The sequence below is a fragment of the Pecten maximus genome, chromosome 2 (assembly GCF_902652985.1).
Source record: "Pecten maximus chromosome 2, xPecMax1.1, whole genome shotgun sequence".
NCBI classification, from domain to species: domain Eukaryota; kingdom Metazoa; phylum Mollusca; class Bivalvia; order Pectinida; family Pectinidae; genus Pecten; species Pecten maximus.
The window spans coordinates 20,968,988-20,981,433 of NC_047016.1; the positions used below are offsets into that span (position 1 = coordinate 20,968,988).

Here is a 12,446-nt window from a genome sequence, read left to right on the forward strand (position 1 = left end):
TTTGAACAACGGCCAAGACATTTGAAAATATCCCGCGCGCGCACAAGCCGAAGTGTTCAAGGTGCTATTTTGCTAAACCTTTTATTTTGGCTATTTATCTATAACCTTCGTACACCACCTAAGATGTTTTCTAATTATTTACAACTGGCCTTCGGCAATTTAATCATCGACCGAGGGGATAATTAAAACAAACATAACGATATTATTCTTTGTTTAAATCTACTTGTGTCTTGATAAAGGGACAGCTTGCTTCGAAAATTCGACTATTTGCGAGTCTGTACTGTCGTTATTACTACAAGACCAATAATCTATTTCCAGTAATCGCATCCGGCGAACGTCTGTAAGATCCAGTACCTATATTGGAACATACCGTTATTTTAACTTGCTACCCCTACGTATATATAAATGTATATACAATGACAACACAACGGACTAGAGGAGGAAAACATTGACCTTATAAGGCAATAATTTGTTGTAAACATTGACATCATTATATTTGTCTTTGTATGTTCACTGGATGCTGGATGTTCTTATAAACGAAATCGTCGCCTGCGTACATCAATAATATTTAAACCTATACAATATTATAGTTGTTGTTACATTTTGTGTCATTCATGTTCATGATTAAAAACCCACTAATATAAATCAATGATATCCCTTGACATCATTTCCTGTAAGAGGCTGGTACAGCCTAACATAATAAAGAGGCACGTATCAAACACTTAAGATTAATCACTATAGGGAAATAATGTTGAATTGAAAAATCGAAAGTTATACACAAATTTGTACGAAAATAGTCATGTTTACCAAAATGTTAGGACATGTAGTTTCTCAAAATCATCACTGATATGCGGTAGACGCCGAGAGTTTCAGCTGTAGATTACTTTGTGGCAAAAAATAATAAGTCACACAAATTATCACACCTCAAAATTAGTCACACCGTTATGCTCACATGTATCTATGGCACACAAAATATAGGGGATATTGAATGGTTTCCCGTTTAATATAACACATATTTCACGAGTATGATATAATATCGATATTTTCACGAGTGAAAAATATCAAAATATTCTGTGATACGAGTGAAATATATGCTATGTTAAAAGGTAAACTATTCAATTTTCTTTTTATTGCATTTTATATACTTAAAAACAAAATTCAAAATATTGAAAAATTAATAGTGTCAAAAAATGCGGGAATTCATGACGTCATTGCTTTGTGACGTTACTTCATGTCAACTTGACGGCGCCATTTTGAAAAGACTGATCAAGGCAAATTAAGCGTTTGCTGCTGTTATCGGAGAATCTGTGCATTAAAAGTCAACATAAAGTTAGTGTTTTGTGAAAAACTCGTCTGAATATTTCAGAAATACAGATTATTTCAATTTCAATGAGGTGAATACAAAGGTTCGTTCTGATTGGTCAAAAACAAAAAAAACTTATACATTTTCACTGCAAAAGCTTATCTTGTCACTGCTCATCGCTACAGTAAAAAATTCTATATTTCACTGCAAAAATGCAATATTATAAGGTTCTTTCATATGTGTATATGTAGGATAGGGATATTCCACCCGAGGGGTCACAAAATGTGGTGAAACCCGAGGCTTGCCGAGGGTTTTACCACATTTTGTGATCCCGAGGGTGGAATATCCCTATCCTACATACACACATAATGAAAAGAGTCTTTTTCTCTCATACCATTACCGAATTCTGGTGAAAGTGTCCCTCAGCCATCCATTTTCTTCAATTTTTTAATTTCTTTATTTGACGTTTTTACTAAAAATACTTGTGATATTCTGAAAGATCATACCCTATTTTGGCAAACAAAGTTTGCACACAAGTTTCATTCATTTTGTGGTTAAGTGATGAACGAATGAACAATTCGCCGATAAAAATTTCCGTAACTTGACCGACTTTTACGTGGCCGTGATCAAATTGTCAACATCCGAGAAAAAGAAGTTCTATCAACAATACTGAAAGCCAACGCTGAAATGAGCTTTCCAACTTTACATATAATTTGATTTGCACCTCGACATATTTAATCATTTCACAGAACACACTGTACTTTTAAATGCCAAGTCAATTTTTTTTTTATAAAATACTACGTCACTGCATGACGTCACGACTGTCATTGGAATTCCATTCATAGTTCAAGGATATTGAGAGTGATGTCGATCTCGATCGCCATGACGCGGCGATGTTTCGTGGCTGGTGATTTTAAATTCACTGTGATTTTGGCAACTTCGTGTGTGAACCAGCGAACAGTGACTCTATACGAGTATTCGATCTTTTCTGTGACATAGGATTATATGTGTTTAAACCGGTTGTCTTGATGGAATGACGAAGGTAGGTCAGTCGATAACGATCATCATATTGAAAGGCTAGGATGACAGTTAGTTTTCATGGTTACTCTACACAAATATAGACTCTAAGTTACAATTAAAATAAATATTTTTATATGAACATCGAGGGGTGTCATTTTTACCCAATGTTCGTTCATTTAAGAGCCAATTGAAATGCTATGTAAGATAGATTTATCTTACATAGCTATCTTACATGGGCAAACTCTATCCAACATGGCGAGATATGAGAGAAAAACATTTATTTGACCAGATGTTGACTTTATATATTTAAAACACTGAATGAATTTACCTTGAAATGCAATTGGCGGTTGTAATAATATTAATATTATTACATAAATATGGCAAAATGAATGCATTTCAATTGATAAAAAAGGCTCCTGTTGGATACTTTTGAGACATCTGATCACAGTAAGAATGATGGTTTTTAAGGCTAATAGTTAAACTGTTGAGACAATCATGACTATAACGGCATGGTTATTTTGTGTAATATATGTGATACAAATACGCTACTTGTGTTCTCCTGAAACATGCTATGTTTGCACACTTTGATTTAGTTTACAAACAGTTTAAATTACTTTTTTAATCCTAATATCATTATTTTTAGAAAAAAAATACTACCAAAACAAAATGTGTATATATTTACGTGAGAGATTATTTACATTTTAACATATAAAAAATAATGTGATACCTTAAAAGCATAGCCAAGTATATTTGAATGTCATCACATTGTTAGAGACATGGTATATGATGAATAACACTGCAGATATTATTAAAACACAATGAATTTCCCTAATATACTCATCAGGCCTGCATCACTCGTATGGATATTACCAATCATTGTAAAACGTTACATTTACTATTAACCTATAAAACGAGATTACTATTATTACAGATACTCAATTTAACACGATACTGAAATCCAAAGCACACAAGATAAATATCAGATAATTAAATAACATGCACAGATAACTAATCAAACAGGATTATTATCACTTAAAATATATAATTAACAAAATAGCCGTCATTACAGGTAGTCAGCATTAGAGTGAAACTGTCTCGTAGCACCACATTTACCATGATATATATGTCACTTCAGAGGCTTATTTAACAAGCTGTGGTATCACGGCATATACTAACTACATATACTCACAAGCCATGATTGCAGTTATGACACGAAATACATATGTGTAACATAACTTTCGGAAGGTTATCAATAATTACGTCCTTTCCCTCTACTACGCCCGCCTCTTCCACGGTCCCCTCTTCCTCTTCCTCTTTCTCCTCGTCCTCTTCCGGGACCTCCTTGTCCTCTTCCCGGGCCTTCTTGTCCTCTTCCGTGACCTCCTCGTCTTCTTTCGGGACCTCTTGGTCCTATTCCGGAACCTCCTTGTTCCCTTTCGCTGTGTCCTCTCACTCTACTATCTCTCCCTCTATTGTCTCTCCCTCCATAACCCATTAATGTCGCGGATGCGGTCTCTGCCTCGTTAAATTCACCAAATCTATTAATTACCCCTGCGCCTTTCTTGCCCGTTCCGCCTCGTTCTTTTTTAAATCCACCTCTTATCCCGATACTCGCACTTCCCCTATTACCCAAAACATTACTTCTCACTCCTTCTCTCCCAAATCCACTTTCACTCATACCTATGGTATCATGTCCACCCGACCACCAACCGTCTAATCCACTCCCTCTAAAATTTCCTCTTCCTCTTCCTCTATCAGCTGCTTGTCCTCCCCTTCCCTTCTTTCCGTGTTCAAAGTTTCTCTGGTGAGGAGACGCCATATATACCGGTTCAGTTGGGATGATTCGTTCATCGACATTTGTACGACCTTTTTCGGACCTATGCTCACCAATTTCAACGCCACGTCCAGCACTTCCGGAGGCATGCCCACCTCTTTCAACACCATCTCCACCTCTTCTGTTTCCACGCCTGTTTCGCCTAGAACCACGTCCACTGTTTCCACCATTTTTAGCCGTTTCGAAATTGGCTCGCCATTTACCCCAGAATAATTCCTGTTTGTACAAATTAAGTTAAGATTATTATATTGCATATATTATATTTTACTATGGAATACATGTATATTAAAACATACAGAATGTGATTGACCTACACTATTTATTCCTTATTACATCGTCATACAACATTGCAATGAAAAAAACCCACATTTAAACAAAAGCAAATTTTATGAGACTTACATAAGTAGAAGCCAAAGGTATCCCGGTTACACATTGTATACATGTTTCTTCTCTGCAGGCGGTAGATCCAACATGACCTTTAAATGGATTGAATACGAATTTAAAGTCATGGTTGTAAGATATAGCACAAATAGGTATTATCAACAACTAATTAGAATTCAATCCATTCTAGGATATCAGCACGGTAACGTTCAGTACATGTTATATCAAGTAAACAATACAGATCCGTAGGATGTTTACTAGTTAATGCATTCCGTACAAACGCAATTATCACGGCCGTATAGTATTCCATCGTGTGATTTTGTATTCTGTATTCATAGGTGTTTTGGAGTTTGTGTTGATTGCATCCTATGCAGTGTTACGTCTTATTGTACGAGATACGTCTTGTGCTCCGATTGGAAAGTTGGTTGTAGTCGATGTCTTTGTGTGGTCAAGTGGTCAGTTGGCGGGAAAACAGTTATTCGGGTAGACAGGCATTTTTACAGAGACGACAAAAATGAAAAAGACCATCACAAATTATCCATTTCACTTTAATGTTTTTCAGTTTAATGATGTGATATTTGTTAAAAGTGATTTATCATGTAGATTATACATTAAGCGATTTGCTAAATGTGACCAGGGTCATATATGTTAAATATCAGTACGTACTTTGCAAAGATAACGTACTACTTGAAATATGTAAAAGTAATTTGAAATTCTGTGTCATCAAGTATACTGCCAAATGTTTAATAGCAGTTGTGAGCTGTACTGTTATTTTTAGATGTGAGCTGTTTGTAACTTCTAGCTATAGTCGGCTCTGTGCTACATGTAGATAGGCCTATGCAAACATATATATTTATGAAAAAATGTACTTAATGCTTACCTAATATTCAAATAATTGTTGAATGATGAATTTAATGTTTGTGAAGTGATTGTATTGGTCATTTGAATAGAATCAGAACAAGACTCTAGCTTCTGTATTGTAAGAGTTGTGTCCCATTAATGTACGTGTATGTGTGTGTAGTGAATGTTTGTGAGGAAAGTGTAATTCATCTTATTTATGCGTGTTACATTGTTTTATTCACACAATGTCTAGTCGACACTTACTCCTTCACCATGTGGTTGCGTGTGATATATATCTGAACCCCGTTTACATTTGAATATTTATAGAGACTATTTGCGATGCTACATTGCCAAACAGTTCAAAATATTACAAAAATATGACGTTAAACTCTCCGTAATGAACTTTAAACTATATTATATTTACATTTAATAGTTATAGAAACAAGATTCACGGAAAAAAAACCCAATATAATCTATCTAACTCTCGGGATCAAGTAGAATGTTAGAACGAGAATGATATTCTGTTTACCTTTGGAACAGATGAACCAGTCGTCTGTGTGAACACCGATAGTCTGTAGCCTAGGGGATTTCATGACCTGGTTGACCTCAGATTGGTCCGACAGTAGCACACCCAGAGTGTTTTGCACTTTCCCAAGCTCTGTCTGATCGAACGCTCCTGATTCCCTGATGAGATCATCAACATCATGCAAAATGACATTTGTTTCCGTTACCGTTCTCAATTTCTCCTTTTTTCTTTCCCCTCGTTTGGAGTTCTCGAAGAGGTTGCTTTCTTCCTCAGAATCGGATGAAGAAAGGTCAGTATCATGGGTGTTTGCGAGGTGAAGAAGCCATGTGGCAGACAATTTAGTCAACACACGGTTGATACTAGATGTTTCCTGATGGGTTATAGCTGCAGAGATTCTTAAATTACCCAGGAACGTTGTGAGCTGATCAGTGGTTGATATACTCCAACTATAAGACCTCTGTAGAACATCCTGATGACCCTTGAGCTTACTCTGCAAAAACAAGTATGTGTTGAATCGTTGTAAATAGGAGCGAGTCTCCTCTACACCTCCACACAATGTAGGAAACAGACGTTCCATTCGAAAATCTTCCAATCCGTTAGCCAATATCAATTTTATTGCCGCCACGTTCCTCTGCTGTTTTTTCAAGCGGTTGGCATAGCGCGGATGCCGTCGTATAACCGTTTCGCACTTTGGGCAGCACAACAGACTTAATGTGGTGCTTTCCTTTGCAAACAGTTTGTCCAAGTGAACAGCACCATGTTCATGACCACAGTCTTCAAGACGTACAATACGGATGTCTCCAACAGAAAACCATTCGTCGTTGAAATCCGACCATTTTGTTGGTTCACAGACAAGACAGAGAGTCGGGCAAGGGTCACCGCAGTAACCCATACACGGATGTTTACATTTTAATAGCCGCTGACATGGCTGGTCACACGGAGGTCTGTCACACTCCTCGTGACACAAACGGGAGCAGCTATGATGTGGACACTGTAGAGAGCATTTCTCCATACATGGTGTACATTCACGGAAACACGGATGATCACAGCGGTGATGAGGACAGAAGTTTGCGCACTGTTTGCAACAATGTGCACAGGATCCACATGTTGTACTTGTACATTCATGTCCGCAAATTTGACGTTTTCCACAGGGTTCGTTGCAATCACCATGCGTAAGCGTGTTGAAACACTGTGTGCATTTTCTGGGACAAGCATGGCCACAAGCCATTTCTTTTGAACAGTTCGAGGAACATGTTTGCTGAGCCAACAAACTGCATTCAATTTTGATGCTATGTCCACATACAAATTTTTTCACTACAGGAGTTTTACAAGTAGGAAGTTGTTTTTGAAGAGACCTTTTCAACCTAACGCTGGTTGTCTGCCGTTCCAGATGCGTCTTGACATGGCAAGGGATTATTACCCTATGTCCGCATTCTGTCAACGTATAATCAACGTCTGTATTACATTGATAATCGGTTCGTGATTTATTCAGAAATAATCCGACGTTCAAAGATTTTGCTTCAGAACATTTCATTTCCCTGTTATGTCCACAAGGCAATTGCTTGCTGACGATCGTATCGCATTTCGTAGAACTCCCTGGAGACGCATAGCATTCTAATTGAACAGTATGCCCGCACATTGGGTGAGGTTTTCCAACGATTTCCTTACATCGATACATTATAGGTGACTCAGAGCACTTCATTGTCTGTGTGTGATTGCAGCTAGGGACTGTTTTTGACACGAGGGCATCACAAGATTTACTAAATCTGTATGAAGATGGATCTTCTGAACATTCCATCATCATTTCATGATTGCATGATGTCAAACGTTTCATGACTTTTGTCCGACAGTCTACATTTGCGGGGTCTTTATGACAGGGGATATCCTGCGTATGTCCACATGTTGGTATCATCTTTTTCATTTCCACGTCACATTTACAACTTGAAGGGAAGTGACAAATCTTTCGGCATGTATGATTTTGATCGCAAATTTTCAGGCATTTGTCTTTACATGTTGTTTGTACGGATTCATGACATTTCATCACCTTAGTATGCTGGCATGCCCAGGATTTCGTAACAGATTCTTCACAAGGATGTCGGAGCTCGTAAAATGAGTTGAAGTGGCTGCAACGAACGTCATAGCTATGTCCACATCTTTCGCGAGTTTTAGTTAGAGTTTTGGCACACTTAATAGATTCAGGAGTTCTGTAACATTCCATGTCGGCTTCATGACCACAACTGGGTAAAATGCGGTTAACCGTAATCTTGCATTTATATGACTTGATATCAAGGCAGCATTCCATCTCGGCTTCGTGTTTACATGAATCTAGTGTCCTTGTCACCACAGTTCGGCATTTGTACTCTTCCGGATTTTACAGCACTGCATATCTGCCAGGTGAGAACACGATTCCAGTGTTCGAGTCACGATGATCTTGCATTTGTATGTTTCAGTGTCTGTGTGACACTTGATATTTGCCAAATGTCCGCATCTCAGTTTCCGTTCCACAACGACATCACATCTGAAAGTTTCTGTTGAAATACAACATTCCATGTCTGCTATATGTCCACAAGGCAGGTCTTTTGTCATCTTAATAGGACAATTGCAATCATCGTCAAAATGGCATTTCCTTTTACAAATGTGGTCATTTTCGCATTTCTTTTCACATGGTCGTCTGCAGACGTATTTGATATGCTGACTGTCGATAGGATGACAGTAGAACCTGCATGCATGACCACAGGACAACCGGAAGTCACATTTCATTTGGCATCCTCCATCTGGTGATTTCCTAAAATCAGAAGCATCTTCTGCTTGTACACCTTCAGCATCAGGATGGTTTTGACAGTAAAGTGGCAGAGATTTTCCAAATTGCCCTGCCAATTTTACCTTTTGGACAACATCAGCCCATCGCTTATTTCCAGACTGAAACATATTAAAATTCCCAATGACATACAATCCTTTCTTTGCGCGTGATAAAGCTACGCATATCCTATTTTCCCTTGAGAGAAAGCCGATCTTTCCTTCGTTATTGCTGCGTACGATCGACAATAGGATGATGTCGTTTTCTTCACCCTGGAAGTTGTCTATAGCAACTGTTCTGACGCCCTCGAATTCCTGTCTAGGCATGCAATCACGGATACAGAACATCTGACCTGTGTAAGCAGCCAACACTGTGATTTGTGTGCCTTTGTATCCTTGCTTCAGCAAATACGTGCACAGATTAGCAACATATTGAGCCTCGTGTTTGTTAGAATAGCTCCTTATATCATCCGCATAATCCTCAGTCTGGTTATGGTTGATGAAGAACACATCTTTCCGCACGCCCATGATATGTTCGTACTGAAGAACGTTTTCGTTGTCCTCGAGAACATCGTATATACCCCGTACAAGTGAAGATATTTCTGGTCTCATTCTGTGTTGTCGTTGTAGACAGTGGTTTTTGATACCATTGTTTAACATGCGTTCAAACATAGACAGTGACAGGTTATATTTCAGAGCAAGTTGCATTACTGACGGTTTAGGTTCGAGTTGCTTATGGTCTCCGATCAGAATGAGGTGTTCACATCGTGGACTGAGGGCGGTGACAATATGTGCTTCCAGCACCTCTGCGGCCTCCTCTACAATGACAATCCGTGGCCCGATTTCTTTGAGAATATCTTGATACCTTGCTGCACCAGTAGTTGTCATGCCAATCACAGTCGATGCCTTCAATATCTCTGCATCTACCTCTTTTTTCTCTTTTTCGTAGACTTTGATAGTGTCATAATACTCTTTTTCTAGTTCATCAGTCTGCTGAGTTTGATGTTGTTTATATAAATCAACCCAGTATCGATACAGTTGCCAGCGCCTCTCTAGTCTCATCTTCTTTAAACTATTTATATTACGAGCGTCTTTTTCATCCATCTTGTCGCTGGAACTCAGTTTGGCCAATGTAATTTGTGCTTCGCGTTGTAATAATGATTGAAAATGTTCGTCAACGAGTTGGTTTGAATTTAGATTTAGAAGAACGTCTTTGATTTGTTTGCCGATATCAAGACCAATATCTTCCTGGAACTCTACACTAAACACATCGTCTTCTATCCGCCTGTCATCTTCTACTTTCTTTGCTTCATCTTCTTCGTGCTGGTCTTCATTAGCTTCTTCGGGAGTGGGGATTTGCTTTGCGTTTACAGATGAACTTTTTGCCATCTTTGAGGTCTTTTTGTAAGCATTATGAGATTTTCGGAGCACAGTCTTCTCATCAGCTTCTAGCCATCGATATAACTTCTCAGGTGACAGTATTGTGTTCTCAAAAAAGAACTGGACATGGTGTGGTAGCATAAACGCACTTAACAACTCAACGTCGAGAATTGTATCGTTTAAGTGACATAGACTGTACGCTATAAATGAGATGCGTTGATGGAGTCTTGTTACGAATTTGTAAAGTTGGTCCAATTTCCGGTCCTGTTCTGCCCGTTCATATCGAGAGCGATGATGACGATGGCGACGTGATTTCAAAGAGAACTCGTCCATAGCTTCATTTTCGGATCTTCCCCCAACCCGAACAATTTCCTCGCGCCACTCCGTCTTGTTATCTTTGTCAAGAAATTGGACAATGCCTTCCATAAATTGATCCAAGGCATGATTAGTGTAACAGACAACCAGCATTTGTTCCTTCGTTTCCAATGACATGTTTCTAATGTTAGTATGACGTCTTACATGATTACCCTGCCACACATCCCTGTTATGAAGTAGGGCTTTGGCGATCTGGAGGCCGACGTGTGTTTTTCCAGTACCTGGTGGTCCCTGAATCAAGACGAATTCTTGCGTAAGAGCAGCATGAAAAGCTTCAAATTGGGACGGGTCGAGATGAAGTTGCTCGGCTGATGGCCATTGACTGATAGGGTCGTTTACATCAACATAAAGACGCCGATCACTACGTAACCCATGTTTGAATATGCTTTCTTCTTTAACTATTGGATGTAGGTCGTAGTCTGTGTATTCATTATTCAGATATAGTGGTCGCTCGACATCTGTCATACAGCGGACTATGTACTTTTCAAAGGGCAATTCACCATCCTCAAGTCTCTGAAGGCCAACCAGCACATGCCTGTATGCCTCAAAGTAAGCCGTAGATTCAACCATAGTGAAAGTAGCATTCGAAGGTAGTCTTACCTCTCCGACTTCTGAAGGAAAAACAATTTTGAAACTGTGATCATTCATAAGATCTTCCCTTTCGGACTCGGCAACAACTGCAAATACCATGGTATGAAAACTATCGGCAGACAGGCAGAGCAGCGAACCATAGAGGAGTCTACGGCTTGATTTCCATTTAATTCGTTTTGCGTGTCCAGGATCAAGTCTGACCTTATACATTTGACCTTCAACGCTGTGTTCAACATATTCAATAATGACGTTTTTGTACAGTCGTCCGTCCTGTAGTCGTCTTACACTGTGACCAACACTGACCTCCTGTACGTATTGGGTGATGCCCTCACGTAGTGGGCTGATGCAATCCTCTCGGTAAAGGCGAAACTGTACATCAAGGTAATGCTGCAGATTGTCGTAGCCACCACGGGCCTTGTTTTTACGTAGAAATGCACTCCGTGATCCTAAAAATATGTCAGAAACTCTAGGCAGTATCGGAATATTTCGGAAGTCGTTTGGTGGGGCTTGTTTCTCGAACGGTAACCGCGGATTGTCATTGGAATGAGTTACCATTCTCTTCAATACATTGTCTCGCATTTCACCTAAGGTTTCCGACAAATTGACAACACATATCCGGCGTTCTCCCTCAGCCGTCAGCAGTATATCCTCTATCCTTTTCTGAAGAATTATTATCAGACCAAATGCGTTTGCAAATGAACTTGGAAGACGGCAAGACACTTGTTTTAGTAGTTCCACTAGGTTCGTCATCAATTTAAGGCCTTCCTCTTCCTCAGTGTTGTTAACTAACGAAGAGGACGTAACAACAAGTTCCTTCATGAAGAAATTTGAGCCGACAAGGACACTGAGCAGATCTATAACACCAGCTGCATCCGTACTCTGTGCTGCTTTGAGCAGGACTGCCACCATCTGAGTGACGTAGTTAGGGGCATGACCTGGTCGACTTAGGGTCACCTCCGTCCGTGGTCTCTCCGTGGTACATAGGGAGACGAGAACATCTGCACATGTCCTTGATTCGGAAAGGAACTCATTTAATTGACTGTTGGTAAAGATGTGAGTTTGTTTTGGCACCGCCATTATGTACAAATGTTAGCTACTTACGATTAAGTACATTTTGGTTTGCGTTCTAGGCCACCGGATATCTCCGCAAAGGGAAACTCATACCTGAAACATACAAATAATTGTCGACACTCAAACACAGTTCAGTATGGGCGTTATGGTCACTAAGTGTTTTTTGAAATTTTCTCGTTTATTCGACTTAATTCCGTATTTGGTAAGATATTTTACCTCCTTTATACTTTGTATCCCTTTCCTATGACTTTGTCTATCTAGGTTTACCTTAATCACGACTTTACATATCGTTTTGTACGACTTTAACCTCTTGTATCTTTATCTCATTC

The 12,446-nt window shown here is 39.1% G+C and overlaps 1 protein-coding gene across 1 annotated transcript; it reads right to left on the reverse strand.

Annotated features, from left to right (window-relative positions):
• Nucleotides 1-1,293: 1,293 nt before the first annotated feature.
• LOC117341955 (NFX1-type zinc finger-containing protein 1-like) lies at nt 1,294-12,204 on the reverse strand. The gene is given in 6 exon segments (XM_033903845.1): nt 1,294-1,305; nt 3,584-3,733; nt 3,873-4,373; nt 4,557-4,633; nt 5,908-8,257; nt 8,260-12,204. Coding segments are annotated over 6 exon segments (6,954 nt in total). The 5' UTR covers nt 12,124-12,204.
• Between the last annotated feature and the right edge of the window lie 242 nt (nt 12,205-12,446).